Source organism: Talpa europaea (genome assembly GCF_964194135.1).
Source record: "Talpa europaea genome assembly, chromosome: 15".
In the NCBI taxonomy this organism is placed as follows: Eukaryota; Metazoa; Chordata; class Mammalia; order Eulipotyphla; family Talpidae; genus Talpa; species Talpa europaea.
Window position 1 is genome coordinate 78,945,412 of NC_140083.1, and position 27,033 is coordinate 78,972,444.

Genomic DNA, 27,033 nt, shown 5'->3' on the forward strand with positions numbered 1-27,033 from the left:
GAGCCCAGGGCCAGAGCTCGGGGACCCAGAGTACGGTCACTGGATTTGTTGTGGGTGGAAGGCATTTCCCGAGAAGCCCAGATCTTAGGGTCTCCCCAAAGCGTGAGGTAGGACACAGTCAAGACCCAGAGAGCTCGGTGCCATTTTATTGAAGCTATGTCAGGAAACAGCAGGCCTAGGGAGCAGGCAGCTCAGGAGGGATAGAGACCTTCTGTGAAGAAGCTGCTCTTCCTGCTCCTCAGCAGAGTGCAGCCAGTCGCCACTTGCCCTTCGAATACATTTGGGTCTTGAACTCACTGGCAGGTGTCCTGAGGGTTCACTCTTCCAACTGCCTGGAAATTACCCTCTGAAGGCCAGCCTCAGGAAGAGCCGTGCCTGCCCCACCGCCCCGTTCCCCTGCACCGCACCTCTGCTCTCTTCCTCAGACAGCAGCGTCCCTCAGAGTAGGGAGGACACCAGGGTCTGCTCTCCTGCCATCCCTAGGGAACAGGGAGGCTGGTGCCTGTTCTAGCTGGGGCTGGGGAAACAGACCTCAAAGGGGTAGAGCAGGAGACGGAGCACTAAAGGCTCTCAGAGCAGAGGGATGGAGGAGAGGGTCTCAGGGGCTGGAGGGCATGAGCACAAAAAGCAGTGGGTGAAAGAGAAAGTGGACAGGGCATGGTGAAAAGGGAAGGAAGCTCTCCAGAGACAGGGCTGGCTCAAGGAAAGACGTCTGAGCCTGCAGGTGAATTGGCAGGAAGCTTCTCCAGGGCAGTTCCGAAGGAGGCCACCAGGTCCGTGGCTGGCACTGCGCTGCTCCCACGCCTCTCAGGCACCTGCCGCCGCCCCTCGCCACCAGGGCCTATGTTGGGCGGGTCTTTCTAATCCTGGCTTACGTGAGGCGGATTTGGAAGAAATTTGGCTGTGAGTTATCAAACAATGCATCTTCCCCAGGCCACAAGGGACTTTTGGGTTCTTACTAAAATCTTCCCATTCTAGAAGGAATAATTAAGCATTGGCGTTATTTTGGAAGAGTGTTGGTTTCTCATTCAAATACTCTGCTGGGGGCATCAGGGAAGTGACTGGGGGCTGGAGGGCCACAGCGGGCAGGGTGTGGACAGGGCTTGCGGCCATTCCTGGTCTGAGGGGCTGCGGGAGGTGTTCTGTCTGCGGTGGCCAAGGATACGCGCGAAACCTCCTGTCTACACTTCACTTCTTTGGTCACCAAGGTCAATTTAAACCCTCGTGAAGGACTGTGACTGCAGAGGATCTGCGTCAGACAGGAGGAGATCCCACTGCACCCCTCTTCTGGGAGCTCCTGAAGGCTGCATCCTGGCCAGGCCCTGGCCCAGCAAGCCTGGCGTGGGTGCCTGTGGACCCTGCGGGAGTTCTGGCTGAGGAGGGAGTGAGCACCTCTGTGGGCACCTGTCAGGGCAGAGGGATGGACAAGCTCACTTAGAACTCACAGCCCTGCCTGCTCCCTGGGCCTCCTGCTGTTGGCTTTGTGCGTGGGGGTGTGGTCAGCAAAGCGGCAGGCCTTGGGGCTGGGGAGTGGGGCCCGGGGGCGGTGGCCACGGTGGAGGCCCTCTAGCTCCTGTAGCTCTTCTTGGTGGACGACTTGGACATGATGCGTATGCTGGAGCTGCTGCCCACGTTCCGGCTGCTGGTGGAGCTGAAGCCACCCCCGCCGGAGCTGAAGCCGCCACCACTGGAGCTGAAGCCGCCGCCGCTGCTGCTGCCGCTGCCATAGCAGACGGTGCTGCTGTAGCCGCCGCCCCCACTGTAGCCAGAGCCCCCGGAGGAGGAGACCACCGCTGGGGAGAGAAGGCACAGGGCATGCTGGCAGGCACCTCCGCTTCCGAGCCCTGAGGCTCCTGCCACACCTCAGGGAGCAGGAAACTCCTCAGCCCTGGGGGCCAGGACCACAGAGGGTTCCTAGGGCAGACTCCCAGCCCCACCCCCTGTCTCAGCGTGCATGTCTGCAAGGACCTTGCAGTTTTCAAAGTAATTCCACAGCTGTGACCACACTGATGGCAACAGGCCTGGGAAGACACCATTACTATGGTCACTGTGCACCCCTTCATTTTTAGAGGGAAAAATGGAGGGGCAAAGATCAAGTGGCAGGTCCCTACATCACACCTGCTGGGAACCAAGGCTTCAGGCTGCTGTGCTCGGCCATCCCTCACCTGCACCTGCGCTTCTCATGTGGGAAGGGGCGTGAGGCCTCACTGATAGTGAGGGGGCTGTGGACCCCCATATTGGAGGAGGCCCAGAAACCATCCAAATGGACCTTTCCCCTAGGATTCCAACTGGAGTCCCTTCTTCTGCACCACCCAGAGGCCGTCATTTAATTTCTGCTCAAACGCCTTCAGTGACGGGGGCTCGCTGCCTCATGCCACCTGCTGTGGCCTGCCAAGCATTTGAAGGCGCCTCTTTGGCCTCCTCTCTCGGTGTCCATTTCTCTAGACGGAGCATTCCTCTGCCTTGGACATGGAGACCCCATCCTGGTTCTCCAGCCTCCCTCATGTGGCTTGTCACCAGAGCTCCCTGAATGCCCCCTGAAGCCAAGCTTTTTAACCGCCCCTCAGCCCTGCTACACCATCCTGTGGGCTTGATTCTTCCTGAGTAACGGCCAAGCCAGGCCGGTCTATGCTCTGCCTGTTGGATGGTTTTACTTCCATGATAAATTTGTTCTCTACATTTAGCCTGTTTATTAGCCACTTGTTAGTTGTGTTAGTTTGAATTCCTGTCCAAACTAGCTGAGAAGTCAGCTGTCAGGCTGGGGGCCATTGCTCTTGTCCTGAGGTCTGGGGCCAGGATGGGCATCTGACCCCAGGACCCCAGTGGGACCAGCCCTGGGGGTTAGGGGGTCAAAATCAGTCTCTCTTGACACCAAATCCTTGTTAGTGACCCTCTTAGCTTCCCTCTTGTCTATGACCTCCCTTTCCTCCCTCACCCCAAGATATTTACTCACAGATGTTCACGGGTCCGACACCTTCTCCAGTGAGTCTGTTGCAGGTAAGGGAGAGAAAGACATTTCATTTGCCGAGAAGCTGAATGTCCTGGGCTCTTTGTATTTAAAGTCAGCAGCACAGAGTGTTCACTGCGTGCAGGGCGCTGTGCTGCTAAAAGGGCTTTTCATTTACCTCATTAATATCAGGAAGCTAATGTGAGTCTTGGATTCTTCTAGAAGAAGGTCAAGTCAAAATATACAGAGAAGTGGGGAGAGGGGCCCTGCTAACTAGGTAGTGCGACTGTAGGTCTCTCTGGGCAAACTTGGGATGCCGGAGGCTTGCCCCAAGTGTGCCTCATTTGCCATGGGGCCTGGACAGAAATGGCCCTGTGGCCACCTTTCAGGGACTACCACTCCTGACACTTCAGCCTGGTCCCCGGCCCTGGGTCTAACAGGGATGGGGTGGGACATTTGCGTTTCAACCCCGTTCCTGCCCTTGGCATTTCTCTCTGGGCCCTGAGGCATTGCACTAGTGCTCCGATGGCCTCTGGGAGAGGTGCCCACCTGCACTCCTCGCCCTCCAGCAGCTTCCTGTAGGTGGCGATCTCCATGTCGAGGGCCAGCTTCACATTCATGAGCTCCTGATACTCGCGTAGCATCCGGGCCATGTCCTGCTTGGCCTTCTGCAGGGCGTCCTCCAGCTCAGCCAGCTTGCTCCTGGCATCCTTGAGAGCCATCTCCCCGCGTTGCTCGGCGTCAGCGATGGAGGCCTGGATCGTAGAGCACTGCCAGGGGGACAGGGGGCTTGTGAAATAACGTGCAGAGAATACAATAAAATGTGGACTTTATGTAAAAACTGTGGAAGAGTTTCCTGAAGTAGATTTTATGCACAAGAGACTGGAGCGCCATCATCATTAAAAATAAAGATTGACCACTCCTCCCCTTGGATAATTTGAGGTATAGCCAGGAGAGAGCATATGATTGGGGGGGGGGGTCCTTTTTCAAAGCTGAACTCTGGATAGGAAGGACATAAACAAGTCAAGGTGCTGCCTCCAGGGGACAGACATTTCCTAGAGCGGATGGTGTGGGTGGGTCTCAGGAAGGTCCTGACATCCCTGGCGGGGCAGGTGGACATTTACAGTCCTGCACAGTCGCTTCTCTGGGGAGGCCTCTCTCTGCATGGGCTGAGTTTGGACCAGACCCAGGTCTGCCTGGGCACAGGGGCATGGTTGGGATGACCCTGGGAGCGCAGTCTCACCTGCTTCTTCAGGTTGTCAATCTCAGAGCGCAGTCTCTGGATCATCCGGTTCAGCTCGGAGATCTCCATCTTGGTGGTGCGGAGGTCGTCCCCGTGCTGGCCGGCAGACCGCTGCAGCTCCTCGTACTGGGGGGACGGAGAAGCGGGAGGGTGGGACAGTCAGGCAGCGGCTTCCAGGGCCCGGCAGTCTTCCCATACACTGCCTGGAGTGCCCATCCTGTCCATCCGCATTGCCTCTTGGCTCTGCCCACAGTCTCCTTGTCCCTGGACGCCACCCCATAGCCAGACCCTTCTGCCTGGATAGAGTCTTCCCTCGCTCTCTGTCCCAGGCGTCTCAGCCTCACAATCTCAGCATCAGACTGGGGTTGCTGTCACTCCTTACTTTTTAAGCTCTTCCATATTTGTTTTCCTTGGCTCCCCATCTTATATCCCCCAACTCAGAGTGCTTGGCCTAACTGGGAAAACCTTACTCTGTGACCCACATCCAGCCCTCGCCCTCCAGCCTCTCTGCCCCGGCCAGTCCCAGCTCTCTTCTCTGGATCCAGGAGCATAAAGCCCCTTCTTGTTCCCACCCTGCCTCTCTGGCTCCTGCCAGCACTGATGGCCAGTGCTGTCCAGCCATCCCGCATCTCTCTTCCACAGAGCATTGGAGGCATGTCCATCCTCCTCCTGGCAGGAGGACTGACCACCTCCCATCTTTGTCAGACTTTCCCCCAGGTCCTGTGGGTGCTGCCTGAGGAGCACTCAGGTCGGAGGGCAAGCCCCGAGCTGAATTCAGATCCTCCAACCCCATCAGACTGGACACCTAAGAGATAAGGCTCTTACCTAATTTGTCTTTGAAATTCCCATTCTCTTACTGCTTTATATAACTTGACCTCGACACCTCACCTTGCTCTGGTACCAGGACTCAGCCTCGGCCCGGCTGCGGTTGGCGATGTCCTCGTACTGGGCCTTGACCTCGTTGATGATGCTGTCCAGGTCCAGCTTGCGGTTGTTGTCCATGGAGAGGATCACGGAGGTCTCAGAGATCTGAGCCTGAAGCTGAGCCAGCTCCTGTGAAGGGGCCCACATGGTAGCTGAAGCAGGGCCCGTGTGTGCGCCTGAGTGTGGGTGTGTACATGAGTGTATGTTGGGGCACTAGCAGGTACTCCCTTTCTGACATAGAGAGCCTCACTTGCACCGGGAAACATATTACTTAGGCCTGAAAGCGCCAGGAAGGCTATTAGAGAGTCACCGAGTTTATACTGGTTCTTTGTCATCAGCTTCCCTGCACCCAGAGAGCAGCAGGAACTGTAACCAGAATTTTCCAGAAGGCACAATGATAACAAGGTAATGCACCCTGCTGTGACCCGTCAGCACTGTCTTGTCTCCTGTTCTGAGAAAACACAGTCTTTCACACCAAATAAAGATATCTTGTGAAAGGAAATTGAGTCAGAAGGAACCAGAAATCCCTGCTCCAATCCAGCCCCATTTCCAGCTTTGTTCCTCCCTGCTCCTCAGGTACTGCTAATGGAAACTGGCTCAAAACAGCAGAAAGGGAACCAAAAATTCAAGTCTTGGATCTGGCCAGCAGCTGGGAGAGCATCTCAGAGTGACCAGTCACTCTTCAGGTGCTTTGTGTGCGGCTTGAACAACTTCACATCTGGATCTGGTGGTTTCTGAAGCAGTAAAGCCACAATGAACTCGTCCCTGACCGCTTTTCAGAATCACTCAGAGCAGCGGCTGGCACACGAGGTGCTGTCAAACGTGTCTGCAGGGGAGCAGGCAGTGGTGCCTGTCACCATGCTACCCATGTAACAGAGTCACCTGCAGTCACTCCAGGAGAACAGCAGGTGAACGCACCTGGGTGAGCCAAGTGGCCCAGATTGCTAATGGAAACCACGCAAAATTCTGCAACAGCCAGTTTTTTCTTTTTGTCTGACCAGCACTGCGTGCTTGGTCCAGGTGGTCAAGGTTGAACTTCCTACCTGGCCTGACCCAACAGCTGCCCTAGGGCACCTCATTTATTCCTGAGGTGGGGAGACTGTACCTGCTCCGTGAATTTTAGCTGGGGGTGGGGGTGATGTGCAGAAAGAAGACCCGGGAAGGAGGCAGCTGACACCATGCCCATATGAGCCCCGCCCAGCCACCAGCCCTTCTCTTTACCGCCTCAAAGAAAGCTCTCAGGAAGTTGATCTCATCCATTAAGGCTTCCACCTTGGCCTCCAGCTCCACCTTGTTCATGTAGGCGGCGTCCACGTCCTGGGGACATAAATAACATGCTGTCACCACAGTGTTGCCTGCTTGGGCGACCAGGCCCTCAGGCCAGGAGTTCAGTGGGAAAACATCAGTTCTATATTCTAGGTTATGGGGTAAACTTGCAGGGGTCCAAACTGTGAGGCCAGGGCTGTCAGGGAAACGCCTGTCTGCTCATGGACTGGGAAGAACTCCTGTGCCCCTCCTGCTGCCAGTCCCCAATAAGCGGGGTGGCCCATAACTCCAGGAGCCAATCCCTGTCCTGCCCACACCTTCCTGAGCCTGGTGGGACGCCCCACACACTCAGAGGGCCAAGGCCTCTTTGCCACGCCTCTTTCTGCACTGGGCTCCCCCCAGGGAGGGCTGGGGAGTGATTTGCAGCTTGAACTTGGCGTCCTGAATCCAGACTCACTTCTGCTGACCTGGGTCACACTAGGCAACTTCCTTAACCTCTCTGAGCCTCAGTTTCCTCACTTCTAAAGGAAAACCTGCTTCCAGGTGGTTGCACAGATTTGCATATAAGCCTTGGGAGCGAGGTCCCGGCTTCAGGAGCAGCGGCCACTCCTGAGGCTGCCTGCACCAGGGGTCGGGAGGGAGCATCCCGCCTCCTCACCTTCTTGAGCATCACGAACTCATTCTCCGCCGCTGTGCGTCTGTTGATCTCTTCCTCATACCTGCGGGAAGGATGCAGAGGGGCGTGTGAGGAGCGGGGTTTCTGGAAGTGAGGTCAGATAGCAGGGAATGTAGGGGAGGAGACATGGTGACTCTCCAGAGAGGCCTTGGAAAATTGCTGCGACACAGGCACCCCCCGCCCCACCCCAGATCCCAGATCAATCCAGTAGCCATCTCTGCCCAACTAAACCAAAACCCCAGTCAACAACGGAGCAGAGCAGCCCTCGCTCTTTCCGAGGTTGCTCTTCTCCCCGCTTGTCCCTAGACACCCTAGAGGGGCATGCCTGCGTCCTCTTTGACCCAGTTTCCCTTTTCACTCCGTGGTCCTGTCCTCACTCAAATGCAGGTGAGGGGAGGAGCCTGGAGTCAGCGTCAGGGGGGCGGTCCCAGCCTGGCCTGGTGCCCTGGTGTTGTCAGGTTCTTCTGTTCTCAGCTGTGCCAACAGGAGCCCCGCTTGGTGACTCTTGCTTCAGGGCTCCTATAAACACCCCTCCCCTTCTGCGCCGAGGGGTCCATGCAGGTGTGTCCCTGCTCATGGGCCTCTGGGAAGGAAGCTTCACTTCTCTAGGTGACCCGTTCCCACCCAGCCTCCTGAAGCTCAAGGCATCTCAGCCCTCAGCTGCTCTGGGGGGGTGTGGTTTGAGTTTTGTGACCTTCCCACCAATGTCACTGTTCTTTGAACGCTACAAAGTGCTGTCCCCCATAGTGTGTGTAACAGATTCCGCCCTGTTCTTGTACTGCCTCTGTAGTCCACTAGGATCGTGCTTGCCACTGAACTTTAGTATTGTGTCCTCCCAGATTTTCTGGGGAAGCTGAAGTGGCTTTCTTTATCGATTCCTTGCATTGTCTGTCAAAAAATCTGAACATGTACCAGGTGCCAAATATCATGTGACTGTGTCCAAGCCACTTAATGCCCTGCAGCAGAGACAGGTCCGCTGACTAGGAGCTCACTCCCCTGGGCCTCTTTCCTTCTTTACCTTGAACATTTGCCTCCTCCTCCAAGAAGCCTTCTTGGATTGAAAATTGTTATTCCATGTTTGCACAGAAAATTTAATATCTGCACTTGCTTCTTTTGTCTATCTGCATCAACACACATGTCTACCTAATTAGCAACACAACAAAAATTGCTAGCATGTATTAGCAACTTACTGTGTACCTGGCACTGGGCACCATACCAAGTATTTTACATGCAAGTTTTAATATAATATTCTCAATCCCTCCCCCCACCATGAAGTGAAACTATTAATATATCTCTTTAGCAGAAGGAGGAGCAGGAGCTTAGAGAGGTTAGTTTTCCTTAGGTTAGCTAGTATGGTTCAGCCAAGATTCTAAATCCACTGACTAGATTCTGTGGTGTTGTCCAATAGTCCTTTCTGTGATGACAGAAACGCCACATGTTGCAAATGAGCACTTGGAAGGTGGCTGGTGTGAGTGAGGGGTTGAATTTTCAATTATGTTTAATTTTAATGAATTACATTTAAGTAGTCATATGTGGCTAATGCTGGCACAGCTCTAAAGCCCAAACTCTTACTATATTATACTCTTACTACATTATTCTCTTACTAGAAAGTTCCTTATCAAGTCACTTATTATGTTTGGACCAAGATAATTAAAATTAGATGAAAATAATACAAATAAGACAATTGCTCATGTTGACAGGCACATACATGCTATGATGTTTAGTGGGGTGTGTGTGTGTGTGTGTGTGTGTGTGTGTGTGTGTGTGAGTGTGTGAGTGGTTCCACAGAGAAGGCAACAAATATGTCTCTTTGTCTTTGTTACCCCCGTCTTGGGGCTGGGGGTGCATGAGCACCATGTCAATCAGCAGGGGGAGTTGAGTTGAACAAATGTGAGATTCTATGTGTTTCGTTCTTAGCTCCTGAGTTGCTTGGGTGGCCAGTTGCACTCTCAAACTTAGAGCGCTGCGGTGAGCACCCCGCTCTTTGTGCATGCGTGAGCTGTGATCAGCCCCTCCCCAGCCTCGCCGCTCTTGCCCGCAGGACCCCAGTTCTTCATCTGCCTTTATGTCTAGTTCTGACTCTACCTTGGCATCCTAAGCGTGTGTTCCTTTCCCCACTGAACCAGGCACTTCCCGAGAGCAGAGTTTCCCCAGGAGCCTGTGGGGGGGCCTTGCCGGGAGGCTGGCTCAGGGTCCACTCACTTGTTCTTGAAGTCCTCCACCACATCCTGCATGTTCTTCAGCTCCATCTCCAACCTCGACCGCTCCCCTCCCAGGCAGTCCAGCTGGCGCCTCAGGTTGTTGATGTAGGCCTCAAACATGGGCTCCAGGTTGGTTTTGGTGATCTTATGCTCCTGCAGGAGGTTCCATTTGGTCTCCAGGACCTTATTCTGCTGCTCCAGGAACCGCACCTGCCAAGGCCAGAGATGGGAGACCATGAGGGCTTTCATGCTATGGCCTCCTGGGGGGCTCAGGGGACGCCAGACCCCTGACAATGCCGGGGTCTCCTTGGCCAAGGAGCCTCAATAGAAAGCGTTAAGAGATAGGCAGTGGCTGGGGAGAAACGCAGAGGCCCAGAGGGTCTGGAAGCCATCTGAGTGCCAAACCATACTGAGTGGTAGCTGAAGAAAGGGACATTTCATGATCAGTTTTGGATGAAATTTTGATTCCCATTAAATGGGCAAGATATTCTTTGCAGAAAATTCAATCTGTCCTTTTTCTTTCTGACTTTTCTCTAGAATGGCAATCTGGGTTTCGTTGCCCACCCACTCCAGGAATACCCGGACGGGTCACTCTGAAGCCATGTTGTGGGGACCTGGGCACCATTCCAGTCAGTCCCTCACTAGCTGTGTGGTGTCGGGCAAGTCCCTTCTCTTCTCTCTTGGCCTCCTTGTGGTCCTGAGTTACTAATTTGGTTTTTTGGAATTACACTCAGCTGCTCTGCAGCCAGGGACGTGGCCTTGGGAGAAGCAAACTTTCCCCCATCCTCCCATTAGCCCATTAACCATGGGCCCATGCGGGGACTTCAGCAGGTGTGCCCCGCCCAGCTTTCTCTTCTGCCACACCCCCACACTCCCTGCGTCTCCTCCAGATGAGCCAAAGCAAAGTGGGACCCCCAATCTTCCCCTCAGAGCCTGGCGCCTGGAGATCTTGCATCTGTGGCCGCACCCCAAGCTAAGTGCAGTGTCTGTGGCTGTACCCCAAGCTAAGTGCAGTGTCTGTGGCTGCACCCCAAGCTAAGTGCAGTGTCTGTGGCTGCACCCCAAGCTAAGTGCAGTGACTGGGCAGCAGAGCTGGAGAACCAGCGCCTCAGCCGGCCCTTCTGTGAGGTTTGCATGCTCAGTGACCTGGGCTCGTAGGCCGAGGTATTTCACAGGTTGGTAGCCCTGCAGAGGGACCCAACAGTCCATCTGCCCCACTCACTAGAGCCCCTGAAGTTAGCTAGCTCCCCCAGTGGTAGAACCAGAAAAGGAGCCCTGATTGGTGGCTCTTAGCTTAGCACTCTTTTGTCCGGCTCTCAGGGATGGACTCTCAACCCCCCAGGTCCTTGCATTGCTCCTTCCTGGGCAAAACCAGCCAGCTCATGTGTGACCCAAATAAGGGGCTAAATAGAGCTGCTTCTCTCCCCTGAACTGGGGAGACCCCCAGGTCACACAGCAGGGGCCTCAGGGTTGAAGTCACCGCTTTCCACTCACCAAAAGACAAGGCGAGACCAGAGCACTCCTTTGCCAGCTCCCCTGCCCCGAGGCAGAGCCAGGTCGGAGCCAGATCGCCAGGAGGCTGGGAGGCCGTCACAGGGGGCTTGCCCTGATGGAACCGGCAGGAAAACGTGAGCCCAGCCCACCTCCCTGAATTGACCTTGTTTTAGCTTTCATTCCTTTATCCGCTTTCCTCCAGACCGACCCTCTAGTTGTCTAATTTTAAACCAAGCACCAGATCACTCTGCCTCCCAGCAGTGGGTCAAGCAGCTCTGGGCTCTGGAGATGGATGTTTTGCTGCTTCCACCTCAGCAAGGTGGGAAAGCCCCTCCCCCCCCCAATCAGCTGTCATCCCAGCCCCAGGGTCCCAAGTCCTGGGCAAGTCACAGCTGACCTCAAAAAGGTGCAGAAAGCAGTGACCCCTGGGAGTCAGCTGCTTCCTGGCAGGGATCCTGCCTGCCTCTCACCTTGTCGATGAAGGAGGCGAACTTGTTGTTGAGGGTCTTGATCTGCTCCTTCTCCTCCTTCCTCACCCGCTGGAGAGATGGATCGATCTCCAGGTGGAGGGGCGTCAGGAGGCTCTGGTTGACCGTGACCTCATGGATGCCCCCAGCTCCAGGTAGCATCCCACCCCCAAATCCGTACCCGCCGTAGACGCCCCCCATCCTGCTAGTGCCCATCCCATAGCCAGAGCCCCCATAGCAGGTCTGGCTGGAGCGGTAGCCCCCGCTGACGGAGATTCTGTTGCCACCACCCCCAAAGCTGTGGAGGCTCCTGGTCCCGAAGCCGCTCCCTAAGCCGCATCCGAAATTCTTCCCGCTCTGGGACACGGAGACGGAGCTGAAGCTGGGCCTGCAGCTGGCCGAGGAGGCACTGAAGTTCCGAGTGCCGCCCGACTTGATGGTAACGCAGGACCGTTGGGTCATGGCGAGAGCTGGTGCCAGAGGGCCGGAGGAGCGAGTGTCAAAAGGATGCGGAGCCTTCAAAGCCTGGCTCTCCCCGAGTCGCCTAGACTTTTATCCCTTTCAAGAACTGGGCTTGGCTGGAGAAGATCAAAGACCACTCTGTTGAGTTCACCTCAATGGCATGTCTGGCCACAGCCCGTTTTCCTGCCCCGCTAATCATCACGGGAACACCCTGCCCAGGGCAGGACCAGGCCTGGGCATTCCAGTCCCGGGCAGTTGTGGGTCCTGAGCCCCCCACCCAGGTGCTCAGCCACATGCCCGGACACTCCCAGGCTTCCCATCTGCTCCTTTCCTCTCGGCTCCCGAGGCCCCGGACTGTGCACCCAAGCCCTTGAGGACGCCCTTCCCGTCGTGGTCACTTCCTCAGAAAAAACACCCGTTTACTGAGGATTCAGCCAGGCCAGGCCGCGTGGCAGCAGTTGCAAATATTGTAGCATGTGAGCCCTCTCACAGCACCGCGAGGGCGGGCAAGGATCTCCGTGGCCAGCATTCATGGATCAGCTGCCCCGGTGGCTGTTTTCTGTCTGCTCGCTTAATGAACAGCACCAGGGGCGGCTACTCTTGTCACCCTTGCTTTGAGCTTAAAGTGATTGAGGTGTAGAGGACTGGTGAGTGCTGGGGCTGGGGTGCGGCTGGGGATCACCTGCCCAGGGTCACTGCACCTCACGTTGCGAAGGAGAGGCGGTCTGCGCAAGGGAAGAAGCCAAGATTCACTCCAACTTCCTGCCCCTCTTCTCCTCCCGCCCCAGGGTCTTTACTGCTCCCCCTTCTCCCCTGGGACCCAGGGACACTTGACATCTGCCCTCGATGTTGTTTCTCTTCTTCCTGTCATCTTTTCCCTCCCAGCCCCTCCAAATTTTTGCCCCCCATGTTCCAGTCATCGTCTTGCCCTGGTTCATGGCCTCTCTCCCCTGCACTTAACTTCCTGCCCCCTCACCCTGGATGATGATGTCTCAGATCTGAGGTTCGGAAACTTCCACCAGTTCTCAGCTTGACCCTGGGCATGGAAGCCACTTCCTGCCAAACCCCCATGGCTTCCCCCACTCTGGGGGGCACCTGCCCCAGGGCTCAGTCCTGACGGGAGGGGTCCAGGAGACCTGTAAACTCAGGAATGTGGGAGCTTCCTGGTGTCTCACTACTGCCTGCAATTATGGGCCTAGATGGCTCCTCTGCCTGGTGAAAGCATTGCCCCCAGGGCTGACTTTTAACTCCTCTCCTGGCCTGTTATTTCTCTGCTTAGGTCTGCAAGTTTGAAGCTGTCAGGGAACAATCAACCCCTTTGCTGGTGGAGGGCTGGGCCACCCACCCTACGTCAGTGTCCTTGGAACAAAGTCTGCTCTGGGGAGGGGACGGCATCACCTGCATGACATAGAGTGGGCAGAGCTCTGCCCAGGGGCTTGGGCTTCAAAAGAAGGCACCCCAGCAAGAGGTAGGAGGAAGCCGACAGCGAGGGCAGTGACTCTGGTGGGAGCTCTGCTCTAGGCCCCTCCCAGCCCCCAGTCTGGCCTTCTTAGCTCAGAGGAAAGGCGGGGGACGGCTTGAGGCTTGATGTGCTTTGGACACTCCTGTGTGGGGCCCGTGCTGGGAGGAGGCCTGGAGGAGGCGGTTCACTGTGCTCATTGCCGTTCCAAGCAGAGGGCTGGACACCACGCACATTACACATGCATTTAATAGACGTGTTCCAGGGAGGGAGGGAGGGAGCCTCACTCCCAGCAGGCAGCTTCTAGGCACCGTGAGACGGGGGTGCTGACAATGGCTGAGATGGTCTGGGAGACACAGACTCCCCATCTCCGCACGGGGCAGAGGAGGGCAGAGCTGGTGGGGAGGCTCAAGCCAGGCTGGATGTGAACTTGAAAGACAGCGGCTTTGGCAGAGCACAAGCTGGCAGGCCAGGGAAGGGGGCTGAGCTGGGGTCGGCTTCCCAACAGCACAGGTGAGCCTTGTGGAGGGAGGAGGAGAAGGACCCAGGTATCCAGGGGCGTGGGGCCAGGCCAGGCCAGCAGTGGAGTCGGATTCAGGCAGGGGTGAGCGAGTGGGGAGACTGCACTTCAGTGTTTGTAGCTCTTCCGGCTGGAGGACGTGGTGGAGACGAACTTGACACTGGAGCCGCTGCCCCCGTGGCCCCGGCTGCTGCTCACACTGAAGCTGGAGCCCCCCAGGCCGGTGCCCAGGCCGTGCCCACCGCTGGTGGTGAAGGAGTAGCCGCTGCCCCCGCCGAGACCCAGGTTTCCACCTCCAATGCTGCTGCCACCACCGTAGCCACTGGTGACAGTGGAGGAGACCACGGCTGCCAGAGGAGAGGAGATGTGGTCAGAACCTCCAGTGTCAGGGCCCGCAGTCTTGGCAGCTGCCCATGTAGGGTGGTCACTGTCTTATGCCTCAGTCTGGTTTTCCCTGAACTGTAGTGCTAGGTATTCTCCCACCCGGAATGGCCTTCCGCCTCCTTCTGCTACTTGGCCTCTTTCTTCCTTCCAGAACTCACTGGGAATGTCTCCCTTCTGGGAAGCTTGTGGGTCCGCCTGCTTTCTGCTTGACCCCACTGTACTGTTCCCATCTCCCTCTGCAGGCTCCTTCCTCCTGCGTCCCTTCCTCCTGCAAACTCTTGCCAGGCACACATCACCTTCCCTGATGAGCTCCAGCCTCCACACTCTGAATCCCAGAGCGAGCTGGAATACTCTGGCTAAACCAAGTGACAGGTGACCCGTTGCCCAGACAACCCTGCTCCTTTTCTCTCCCAATCTGCTCTTTTCCTGAAATTTTAAACCGCCTGTCACCTTAAATATCTAGTACCCTGCTTTGAACATGTCAATAGGAAAACTGAAATAAAAACTGAACTCTGTTGTGGGGTGAATTGTATCCCTTAAAAAATATGTTGAGGGGCCTCCCTGGTGGTGCAAGGTGTTAAGCATAGCACTATGAAGCAACCCGCAGCCTCTGCAGCATGAGTTCCATCCCTGGCCAGGGAGCTACCCACACGGCACAGCAGACCTCTCATGTCTCGCTCGCTGCTCCCCTCAGCACTGTATTTCGGTCAATCTGCCTGTTTTGCTCCCCACTCTGTCTCTGGTGAATCCTCTCACCCCCTACACCTCTGGCCTGTACCCCAGCTTTTGTATGCATAAATAAATAAATCTTTAAAAAAATATATGTTGAAACTCTACCCCCATGATTATGAACGCGGCCTTATTTGGAAGTCGGCTCTCTGTGATGCAATCCAGTTACAGTAAAATCACTCGGATGGGCTCTAATCCAACATGACTCGTTTCCTTATAAGACAAGGGGAGTTGTCCATGTGAAGACAGACACAGGGGAAAAAAAGGGCCATCAGGGCAGAGACAGTGATGGGCGCATGCAGCTGCAAGGCAAGGATAGCAAGGAAGCCTGGACGCGGAGAGGGACGATTCTCCCCTGTGGCTTCGGAGGGACTCTGGCACCTGACACCTGGCTTTGTCTTCTAGCCCCCAGATCTGTGAACCTATACATTTCTGTTGTTTTAAGTTATTTAGTACTTTCCGAAGGTAGGCCCAGGAAAGGAATGCAGACTTTCAGGTGTTTTTAAGGGAAAGGAAACTTGAGAGGCATCTGTCCTCAAAATGAGCTTTGAGGGACTTCGGAGTCACTAGGAGAGGCCATCGAGGAAGGACACGTGGGTGCTTCAGAGGGCTCTGCCTTCTGGAGTCGTGGTTAGTATCACCGGTTTTGTGAATCCGGCATTAAGAACACCACACTCATGTAGAGTGTAAGTGGCCAGGGTCATTTAGTTGGCCTCAGGATGCCAGCCCTGAGCTCTGTGAGTGGAGCCTGGTCCTCCTAACAGGACAGGCTGCACCGGATCGCTGACATCTCTGTCCTTCTGTTCCCGAGAAGCTGCACCCCACTGCTGTGTCGTAGGGTGCTCTCACTGCCTTGGTAACTTTCCTTGGTAACTTTTGAAGTTTCACTCTGCACAGTTAAGCCAAGATCTGGGGCTTCTCCCCAAGCTGTACCAGGAAGGGGCCGGCTAGTTGGCAGTGCCCTTTTGTCCGGTGTGAAGGTTTCCTCCAAAGGCTGAAGGCTGGGGACACAGCGGGGACTTTCATAAATCCTGGCTAGAGTAAAGGCTCCTCTCTGAGCTAGAGCTGCAATCTGAGCAAGAAAGGTGTGAAATCCGGAGACATGGGACATGTAACTCTTGGGTCTTTTAAACCATGTAAAAGGGTTACAGCAAATGTCCACTGCCTCTCTCATGTGCAGAGTAAGAACTGTGACATTAACGATTCTCTCCTAATAAGACCCACTTATTAATGAATTCAGAGCCTCAAAGCTTTTCAAAATGAACCCAATCAACGGATTCCCCTTAAAGCCTTCCGTATGCCCACCGCCTCCTCATCCCCCCAACCACGCATGTGTGAAATTACACAAGAGGATGCCATACTCACAGATGTTAACTGGAGAAACACCCTCTCCGCTCAGCCTGGTTGGAAGGAGAGGAGAAAAGAAGGTTATTACATTTCCAGCAGTTTACAGGCATTTGAACAGACATTTTGCAATTCTTTTAAATACACTTAAAAACTATTATTTTTATGCAGATGTAATGGAAGCTGAAATGATTTAAGCACTAGTGTTATTAAAGATAATAATCAAAGGAGATAATATGGAGTTTGAGGTTCACAGGAGGAAAACCTGTAATCTCAGAAACACATTTCTGGTTTAAGCAAAGTAGACACCTTCGGCTAATCACAGACTGCTATCAATTGGAAAGGCAGGGCTTGGCATAGAACGAGATTTCTCTCTCAACAATAGACTACTGTCATGCACTGGGCAGTGCTGAGGATGTTCTAGGTGTGGAGAAGAGGGTGAATCATAAGCATAACAATAGCAATAATCGGTCTATTATTGTTGTAGCAACTAGAGTAATTCTAGATAGCATCTTGAGGACAGAACTGGCATTCATGCATAAACACATACTTAGGACATTAAAAAGAACTAACATTTATTGAATACTTATTACCTACACTCGGCCATTTAGTTCTCTCAACAACACCATTAAGTGGGTATTATTATCTTAGTTATACAGAGAGGGAAATTGTAGCTCAGGGAGATCAACCTGCCCATGATTACAAAATTGGATTTGAAGTCAGACTAATTTTATTCCAAAGTGCATGTCTTTGGTCACTAAACGGCATAGCGAACATTTGCTGAGTAACTGTGTACCATGTGTGCCCTAAGAGATTTCTGTGTGTTCCCTTATTTTAATCCTCTTAAGTAACATGAACTAGGAACTACGTTATCCCCATTTGACAAGTGAAGACACTGAGGAATGGAGAAGTTAAATCATTTGCCCTGGGTCACACAGCTAGGAATTGGCTGGGCACAAAACTCCCACTGAGACTCAGTGATCATCTGATCATGTGATCTGTGCTCTTTATTCTGTCATTGAAGAAATAGAGGCCCACTGAGGATACTGACTTACTGAGCTTATATGACCAGTGAGTGGTAGACCAGTAAGTCCAGATGCTACGACAGCTTCTTCTACATCCAGAAACTTTCATACGACATGCCCTCCTTTGACAGGATTCGATTATTTAGACCTTAGACTTATTAGCAATAGACAATAGCAATTCATCTCATGTGGGATTCAAAGTAGCTGTGTTTCAAGTATGGGAATCTGATAATCATTTATTAGCTTGGAAAAAAATTGCATCTGTGTTCTTTGTTATGGCCTGACTCCACTTGTATTTTGCTCGCTTTTCCAGGTGAGGAGGGAGCTGCAGCAACCTGTTTCTACAAATGCCCAGGCAGCTGGGATGGAGCTGGGCGTCTGCCCTCACCTGCACTCCTCGCCTTCCAGCAGCTTCCTGTAGGTGGCGATCTCCACGTCCAGGGCCAGCTTCACGTTCATCAGCTCCTGGTACTCACGCAGCAGCCTGGCCATATCCTGCTTGGCCTTCTGCAGGGCCTCCTCCAGGTCCACCAGCTTGGCCCGCGCATCCTTAAGGGCCAATTCTCCACGCTGTTCTGCGTCGGCGATGGCCGTTTGTAGGCTGGAACACTGTAAGGGAGGGGAACCATAAGCGTCCTGCTAGCCCTGGAGGTGTGGAGCTTTTGGGTCAGCACACATGGCAGAAATGGAAGAAGCGAATGTGTAAGGAGCTCTTGGCCCTGCCAGAACATTACCTGCTTCTTGACATTGTCGATCTCGGTTCTCAGCCTCTGGATCACCCGGTTCATCTCAGAGATCTCTTGCTTGGTGTTGCGCAGGTCGTCCCCGTGCCGGCCGGCCGTGACCTGCAGCTCCTCGTACTGAAAGAACAGTGCAGGCCCATCACCTCACCAGACACCCATCCAGGCACTGCTGTGGGCAGGGCCTGACCCCAGTCCACGCCAGGCCACTCACGCACTGACCTGTCACTCCCTCCCTCATGCACTAATCCTGGTGCTATTTCTTTTTTCTTTTTTTTTTTTTACATTTCTCAAAGGGAGGGAAAGTTTATTGCGCCCCGGGCAGACCTCACAGACCCAAGGCGGGGGTCAGTGGAGTCGCCCTGGTGCTATTTCTTAAGCACATCTGCTCGACATGCATGTACAGGGCCCTGGGAATATCATGAAGAGCATAATCACACGCTTGCTTGCTCTTTGTCAAGGGTGATCAGGGTCAGTATTAATCAAATAAGCCCATTATTAGATTTATAGTTCCAAACTGAGGCAAGTGTCCTCAGGAAGTGGACAGGGTCCTATGACACGCATCGCGGGGAAGCAGGGGGAGAGAGGGAGGACCTCTGGCGATGGAGACGCTCAGCTGTGCTCTGAGGGATGGGAAGAAGTGACCGAAGTGACTGAGTGGGGAGGGGGCATTCCAGGCAGGGAAGTGGCCTGAGTGCCGATCCTGGGGCACAACGGAGTATGTTGAGCTCTAGGTGAGAGGCGACTTGGTCACTGTCTCACTGTCCTTGGGGGCGTTTGTGGTGACGGGGAGCACAAGCAGGAAGAAGGGAGAAGATTCAGGGAACCGGTGTTGGATGGAATCAGCCAAGGCTGACATTCTAAAGACGTTCTGGAACAGCGTCCTGGCTCTGGGGTCGCTCCGCGTACAGTGGTGCGAATCCAAGACACTGACGTAGCAGGAAGGCCCACTCCAGCAGACGGGAGCAAAACCCATTCCTTCCCCAGCTGACCAAGAGACCCGGGTGAAGCTCTGCCTGGGTCTGTGACACTGGATTCCTGTTTCTAGCAGTAGATGGACATAAAGGGAACAGCAGCCAATGAAAGGACTTGTTCACTATGAACTTCAGCCCCTGCACCTTGAGAGTCAGTGCTTTCTCCCCACCCTGTCAAGAGGCTGCCCCTGCATTGTACACCCCTGGCCGCTGACACTTGCCTTTCTTACTGCCATGTTGTGGGAGTGAGGCCTGAAGCAGGCACAGCACAGGGCAGGGGCAGGGGCCAGGGGGGTGGGGGCAGCTGCCCTGAAAGGGTCTGGATTCAGCAGGGAGCAGATCTCCTGGGCTGGACTCTCCTGTGCACGACACACCCCCATGGCAGCCCTCCTGGCCGACTGCTCCTTTGGACAGTGAGCCGCCGCAGTCATGAGACCTCCTCCTTCCCACAGCAAACCCTCCTGCTCAGGAAGCTCTTTCTGCTCATTCTGCGGCCTAGTCTCACAGGGCTGCTTGTCCAGGCTTAAATTCCTCGGCTCTCCCTCCTGGGAAGTCTTCTGACCCTCACTACTTCCGAAAAAGGACGGAAAACCCACCTCTTCTTGGAAGCTTTTTATTAATGCTGTCTTTTTCCCTGCAATGATTGTCTGTTCACTTTATGGCCTCTCAGGCCCTGGGTTCCCTGTGATGTATTCATTTCCCTCTCTGTAACTCAACTTGGCATAAAGAAGGAGCTCCACACTGTGCAATTAAATAAACACTTTAGAAACAGCTAACACAGCTTTACGGTGGTTTTGGAGTCTCCCCCAGAACCCCACCAGATTGTAAGAGACGTGGATACTGGCCCCTGGGCACCCAGTATGGCCGGGACATACTTGTGCACGTGGCTGGGCCTCCACATACATTTCAAGCTAAGTTTGGATAGTTTCAAAGCCACTTCCAACTTGAAGACACACTCACGTGTTTCCTGAGGCCTGTGGCTAATAGTTAAGTGATGATCTGGTACCTCAGAGAACATTAACCCTGGAACTGACTGTGGGGGGGTCCACACTCACCTTGGTCTGGTACCAGGACTCCGCCTCCGCCCGGCTGCGGTTGGCGATGTCCTCATATTGGGCCTTGACCTCAGCGATGATGCTGTCCAGGTCCAGGGAGCGGTTGTTGTCCATGGACAGCACCACAGACGTGTCGCTGACCTGGGTCTGCATCTGGGACAGCTCCTGCAGGCCAGTAAACTCAGCGTCACAGGAGCAGAGAAAGAAGGGACCTGAAATCACCCGGATGACTAGCTACTTGGGTTGGAAATCCCAGGGAGGGGATTCTTCTAGCTCTTTCCTGGGCACACCCAGCCATTTAGGGGGTCACATGCCTGTCCCCGAGGAGCTCCTGGACCATAGGGCAGTGTGCTGGGGTGTCCCCAGTTCTGCTTCCACGGCTCCCCTCTGACTGTTGGGCTGGGTATGAAGGCTGGGACCCCTCTGAGCCCAGATTGTATAGAGTCGAATGTGACACATTTATCCACGTGCCAGCAAAAAAGATTTCTTTAGAATCAAGTAATTTTTAGGACCCTGCACAGGGTGACTTCAGTCCCTACTTTTCTCAGACCCAGAACAAGGCGTCTTCAGAGGAGGAGAGGCTCCCTGGCCGGTTTGCCTTCCTGAACTTTTCTGGGAGGGGGCAGAAGGAGGTGGGTCTTGATTTCTTGACAACCTTGCCCCGGGACCCATGGTTCTGAAATCAGCACTCTTTCCTTGCTGGCCATGGGGTAGGGGCAGAACCAGCTCTGTGGGAGGGTTTAGTGTGTCAAGATTTTGGACAATTCTCCCAGTTCCCCCATGCCCCCTGCTGCGCCCCGCCTTGGAGTGTCTGGGGTGCAGAGCTGGGCAGGGGCACTCGTGGGCGACTCTCCCGGCTCCAGAACTGGGGTGGGGGGGAAGGAGACAAAAACACATGCAGGCGCTTACTGCCTCGAAGAACATCCTCAAGAAGTTGATCTCATCCGTCAGAGAATTGACCTTGGCCTCCAGCTCCACCTTGTTCATGTAGGCGGCATCCACGTCCTGGAACAAGCACAGGAAGCTGCTGTGCGGCCCCGGCCTCAAGCAGCAAGTCAGCAGAGACACTGGGCGACTGTTCCCTGGCCCTTCCAGGGGGACTTCAGCAGACTCTGCTCTTGGGACTCTTGGTTGGGGGTAAATGATTTACAGAGAACCGGGGGCTTAAGTTCTCGGGCTAAGAGAAACCCAAGCAAGTTTCGGGGAGTCGTAGACAGGGAGGGAGCATTTTGGTAGGCCTGGGCTGGCCAGATATGCTCAGGAATGACATCACATTTCTTGGGCAGCCCAAGTGTCGGATCGCACCACGCTCCAAGGTCCGGTTTTGAAGCTTCTCTTTTGAGACTTTTCTACTCACCTTCTTCAGAGCCACAAACTCATTCTCAGCTGCCGTGCGCTTGTTAATTTCATCCTCATACCTGTAAACACAAGAAGAGGGGGCGTCTGTTGAGTAAGGTTTTGATTGAACTCTTCCCAGGCAGAGGAGAGTGTGTAGCAAGAGGCAGGAGACCACAAATCCTTTCCAGCTCTTCCTCTGACCTCTGTGTGACTTTGGGTGAGTCACGTAACCTCTGTTTCTTCCTCTATAAAGTGGAAATCATTTCTTCTGCCAGAAGAAGTTCTTCTTTTTTTGTGAGACTAGAAGGGGAGCGTGGAACTTAGTGGGACTAGAAATATTTATGCAAAACCATCTTCTTGAGATGCATCATTTCAATCTCTAAAAATATTAGTTGCCTCACAAGCCTGCTGGAAGTACAAGGTGAACTTTATTCAGGACTCTTTTCCAGTAGCTTTTGCTACATTTTCACACTCAGGGTCGAGCAGTGTTGCTTTTGGTGAGTAGGTATAGCTCCTAGGACAGCTCCTGCAAAGCCACTAAGGGTCAGCTTGCTCCCTGTCCCTGGATGCCTTGCCTGTCCCAGCCTGCTTGATGGCCGGTCCAAATTTACCTCCCCTAGGAGGACCAGCTCACCTTGCCTACACTCTCGTGTGCATCCTGCCAATGCAAGCCTCGGCGACAGTCTGCGTGCAGTGAAGTTGAACCATATTCTGACTGTGCAATGCTATCATGCTTTCCAGAGCAGCAATGCTCTGTGAGATGATGCAGAGATCCTCTGTAGCCATATCAGCAAATACAAATAGTCTCCTTGACTAGATAATGCTTGAGATGAGGGCCCCTTCGTGACCCCCCACAGCACGCTACCTCCATGGGATAGGATGACTGCCAGTTGCAAATATTCTGGCTGGCAGCGACATCTGCTCCTTTGTACCTCTCCGGAGGGCTGTGCATGACTAAAAGCCCATCTCCAACTTACCTGGCTTTGAAATCTTCTACGACGTCCTGCATGTTCCTCAGCTCTGCGTCCAGCCTGCCCCGCTCAGAAGTGATGCTATCCAGCTGCCGTCGGAGATCATTGATGTAGGCATCAAAGAAGGGCTCCAGGTTCTGCCTCACAGTCCTGGTGCCCTGCTCCTGCAGGAGATTCCACTTGGTCTCCAGGACCTTGTTCTGCTGCTCCAGGAACCGCACCTGGAGGGGGAAAGAAGAAAATGAAATTTTGGGAAACTGGGGAAGCCTGGCCTCCCAGTTAGATTAATAGGGGAGAGAAGGAAAATATACTTTTCACCTGGCACCCATTTGTCAACTCTATAATTGACAACTCCAGCTCAAAAGGAGAGAGACTTTGAAGCCACTCTCAGTTCTCTAGGGCTTCTGTGCAACCAGTGGGGCTTGGAGGTCATTATAGTGAGGGGCTGGGGGGGCTCTTGGCTGAGTGTCTCAAAAGTATCTGCTCTGGTTTAGTTAGTTTGCTCAGTGGAAACTCCTCCTGTAAAGAACAACTTAACTCTTTCCTCTGGGTTGACTGAACCAGCCCACGTGGCTCTAAGGGGAACAAGGGAGACATTCCAGAAGGTTCTTTGGGGAAATCTGGCCCCATTTGCAATGCCTCAGCCCCTGGAGGGACCTTATTGACTTGCTTTCCCACAAGGAAGCTCCTTTCTAGGCCAGGGCCTCACCAAGAGTTCAGACCACCACCCCAAGAACGGATACAGCTCTTGGCTCACCTTGTCGATGAAGGAGGCAAACTTGTTGTTGAGGCTCTTGATCTGCTCCTTCTCTTCTTTCCTCACTCGTTGGATGGTGGGGTCGATTTGTAGGTTGAGGGGAGTCAGGAGACTCTGGTTGACGGTGACCTCTTGGATGCCTCCAGCAGGGCAGACGGGGAAGCCAGCGCCACCATAGCCCACTCCAACCCCACTACCATAGCCAAATCCACCGCTGACCCCAAACCCGCTGCTCGCCCTGCCACCAAAGCCACTTCGGAAGCTGCTGCCACACCCACCAACGGAGACCCGCTTGGTCCCCCCAAGGCTGTAGAGGCTGCGGCTTCCAAAGCCGGCCCCAGCACCACTGATCCTTCCCCGCCCTCCACTGCCCACTGTGGAGCGGGCCGTGGAGACGGAGCTGAAACGAGAACGTCCATTGGCCGGGGTGGTGGCCGAGGCTGCGCTGAAGCCCCTGCGACCGCCAGTCTGGAAAGTGACGGTGGACTGCCGAGACATGGTGGCCGAGGAGGGCGGGAGAGGAGAGCTCCTGACGGGGGCTCCTGCAGGGGGGTAGAGAAGACAGGGCATCTGGACAGCCTCGGGCCCCCGGGCTTTTATGGACCTGTGGGAGGGGCGGGGCACCGCTAATGGAGGCCTCTGATGGCATCCCCTAGGCATTCGCCAGCCCTGAGCTCACGGCTCCTCTCTGCAAACGGTGTTCAGAGCCACTGCTTGGCTCCCTGCCCCCCCTCCCCCCACGCGGAAACTCCTTTCCAGTCACAACTTGATCAGCAGACGAATGAGAAGCATGTTAATTGCTTTCAGTCATGTCCTAATCATGCATCTTATAATGGACTCAAAAAACACTGCTGCGTTTCCAAACCGCTTTCTTAGGCCTGGGACTGACTCCTTCCTGTTCAAACATCTTGTGTCAATACAAGTGACTGCAATTCACTGTTTGCGCTTCCTTCCTGCTCCTTAGGGCTGCTTCTCGCTCCTGAGCATTTTCTCAGTGGTTGATCCCCAGGCCTTCTCCGCTGCTCAGTGTTCCTCCAGATCTTGAAAATCTTGCTCTCCCATCTTCCTCAGGAACCCACCCGGTTTGGATTGCCCCTTTATTTGACTCCAGAGCTGCAGCTCTGTGGTGGCGGTAGGTCACTCATGCTTGCCCGGAGTGTGAGCTTGTGCGCACGGAGGGTCTTCCACGCCGATGTCACGTGACTCCCGGCTGCTGTGGAGGAGCCGTGGAAAGGGGAAGCTGGACCCCGGTCCTGCCACATCACAAACCTTCTCCAAGCCTCATTTTGAGTGTCTGTTCAGTGGGGCTTGGGATGAGGATTCGTGTGGGAAAACAACTTTTGCAACGCTGCAGCATGTCGGTGCTGAGTAAATGTTTGTTGAGTCTCCTCTCCTTCTGATACTATCAAGCGCGTATGAATGAAGTGCCCCCAGCGGTGCGTCCTGTGGAGAGTCCCGTGGGGATTCGGAGGGCGCCCACTGTGCTTGCTCTCTCTGTAACCGTGGGCCGGGGCCCTGTTGGGAAGACAAGCCAGAAGCCATGACAGAGTTTATGAGAAGTGACATATGGCAAAGCCTCCCTTCCCACATTCTGTTTGAGGCTGCCGCACCCCGGCGGTCTCCCATCGGGCCTCTCTTGCCGAGGACCAGGGCTCCCTATCCTTCCATCTTGTATAAAAAGAACTCAGTGGTTTCACGGGGCAGGGCCTGTCTCTGGTTTTTCCCCTGCTGGTCTTATGGATGCACCCCACTTTCCCGTCAGTCTACAAACGGACAAGGAGTCTGTGAGGACCCTCAACCTCTTTTTTTTGTATCTCAGTTCCCGAGCCAGAGAAACTGCTAGATCCCCTTTCATCTAGCTGGCTTCTTGCAGTGTTTCGGGAGGATGGGAGAGGCAGAAAGAAACTGAAATGTGTTCAGTCTCCATGTTGCAGATGGGGAAACTGAGTCAGGGAATGATTAACTGGGGGCACACGGCCAGGCTGTGAGAAGCAGAGCCAGACTCCTCGGCTGCTTGGTGCAGGTACCCTGTCCAGGTGCACGCGGAGCGGGCAGGCACCGCTCACCTGCTGGAAGGCAGCTTGGCACTTGCGGCTGCGGCTTTCTTTTCTCTGAGCTCTTTCCTCCTCGAGGCTGAGTCCGGGGCTGGGCCTCTCCTCCGTCAAGATGTTGTCTCAGAGTCTCAGTTTCCACGGGGAATCTATGAATCATAGCTTTTGTTGATACAGGCCAAGAGGAGCACAGGAGTTCTCATCCGGTTGCCAACGTTCCCAGTCCTAGCCAGGGTGGGTGTGCGTCAGGCGCAGAAAGAATCACTCATTGTCTTTGTTTTCTGTACATGTCGCATGATGATCTTTCTCCCAGAAGAAGGGACACTTGTTTCCTGAGCTGCGCTGAGCAAACCCTCAGCGCTCTCCACGGAACAAAGTGTGCAGGAGGGTCATGACCGGAGGACATCTGAGCTGGCTTGGCCCTGCGCGGAGGCCCAGCCTCCTTCTCCCAGCAAGCTTCCCTTGTGGGAGCTGCTCCCGACTGCCTTCCTGCAAGGCTGCTGCACCTGTGCTTTCCCAGGAGCTTCTCCCGGGAGCCCGGTCCCCAGGCATTGCTTCGCACCCTGTTTCCATTCTTGTCTCGCTCAGCCATCACTTGCCAGGGGTGCCTCTTCCTTCCTTCTGAACCTCTTCTGTGTTCTCCACCTGGACAGCTGTTTCCAGGCTGACTACGGCGAGTTAGTTGGAAAAGATGTGAGTTTCCCCTCTCTGCCTCCTTCACCCCTCTCAGTGACATTTACCTTGATGGACGGTGTCTGCATGGACTCCTAGGACACCCCGCTTTCCCCAACTGGCTGTGTCACATTCCTGCAAAACCTCAAAACTTAGGCTAGGAGCACCTTTTTCTTTCTTCTCTGCCGAGGGAGGTTTTCTGTCTTGATTTTAACCTCTTTTGTTAGCGTTTATCCCAAGAAGCCTTCTCGGGCCTGCTGCTCAGGAGCAACCCCTTTGTGCTGCTCCCCGAGCCGGCCAGGGCGTGGCTGGCACGACAGTGCATTTCCTTCACCTGCCTTGGTTTTGGGTTAGGTTTGGGGGTGGCTTATCCCCCTGACCTGCCTCCTTGCCCCCTACGTGGAATTACAGGGGCACTGGTGTGGTTGTCTCCTCTAAAGAAGATGTGGTCCTTTCTGTTTTCCAAATCTCCTAAGCCTCTCCAACTAGACATTATTGGGTTTGCTGGAGGCATTTTCTTAAGGTTTTGGAGGACGGTGGGCTCACTGCTGCAGTGTGTGCTCTGGTGCCCGAGAGGGAGGGTGCCAAATGCCCCGATGCCCCCACGCCCTGTCTGTCCTGCTCAAGGTGGTCTCTCCAGTCCTCTGAGGCGTCGTGAAGCCTCTGACTGCAGTCGTCCATTCCAAGGAGATCAGGCCGGGGAAGCAATCAGGCTGTGGAGGTTGGTGCAGGGGGAGAGTGAGGCGTGTCCAGCAAAGTCCTGGCCCTTCCCCGCTGTGCTCACGGCCTCATTTAGTCCCCGGGCCAGGGCTTTCAACCAAGACTCTCTGGTTCATGCCGAGGAGTGCCAAACAGGCTTCCTGTTGGGAGAGGAAAGTGGGGGAGAAATGAGGTACCCCTGCGGCCTTTCCTGTGAGGCAGGGACAGAGGCCCCGTGTGAACAGAGGAGCACACACCTAGGAGCCCAGAGAGGTGGGCCCGGTGTGTGGGCACAGCCTGTGGGCACAGGCTGGGTGGGCTGGGAGATACTGGGGCGCCTCTGTTTATACCGTCTCCTCCGCTTGTTTCTGGCCTTGGGGGTTGCTGTTGAGGGTGGGGGAGTGTGTCACCAGCTGAGGAAAAACAGCCAGAAGCTGTAGCCTTACCTGCACATGAGGCTTGGCACTGCCTCAGTGTCTCATGAACATGGAAGCTGCTCCTTCTTGCTTTCTAGTCTCATCTCTCAGCCCCCAGTTCCATCTTAGAGAGACTTCTGACCTGAGCTGCAGACCGGATGCATGTGCTAATTTGGTACTTATTCTTTCAATAAACATTTTCAGGACCCGCAGTGCGCT

General features: G+C 54.5%; 2 protein-coding genes across 2 annotated transcripts; both read right to left on the bottom strand.

Annotated features, from left to right (window-relative positions):
• Positions 1-1,566: 1,566 nt before the first annotated feature.
• On the bottom strand, positions 1,567-11,680 carry LOC311185661 (keratin, type II cytoskeletal cochleal-like; the record flags this gene model as incomplete). The annotated part of the gene is made up of 9 exons (XM_084256365.1): positions 1,567-1,793; positions 2,954-2,988; positions 3,497-3,717; positions 4,191-4,316; positions 5,079-5,243; positions 6,336-6,431; positions 7,039-7,099; positions 9,259-9,467; positions 11,222-11,680. The coding sequence occupies 9 exons, from the start codon at positions 11,678-11,680 to the stop codon at positions 1,567-1,569; spliced, it is 1,599 nt and encodes a 532-aa protein (XP_084112491.1).
• A 2,087-nt stretch (positions 11,681-13,767) lies between these two features.
• On the bottom strand, positions 13,768-23,474 carry LOC311185657 (keratin, type II cytoskeletal 75; the record flags this gene model as incomplete). The annotated part of the gene is made up of 9 exons (XM_084256361.1): positions 13,768-14,006; positions 16,138-16,172; positions 17,530-17,750; positions 17,876-18,001; positions 19,911-20,075; positions 20,820-20,915; positions 21,268-21,328; positions 22,226-22,440; positions 22,977-23,474. 9 exons carry the CDS (start codon positions 23,472-23,474, stop codon positions 13,768-13,770), a joined length of 1,656 nt encoding a protein of 551 aa, XP_084112487.1.
• Positions 23,475-27,033: the final 3,559 nt, after the last annotated feature.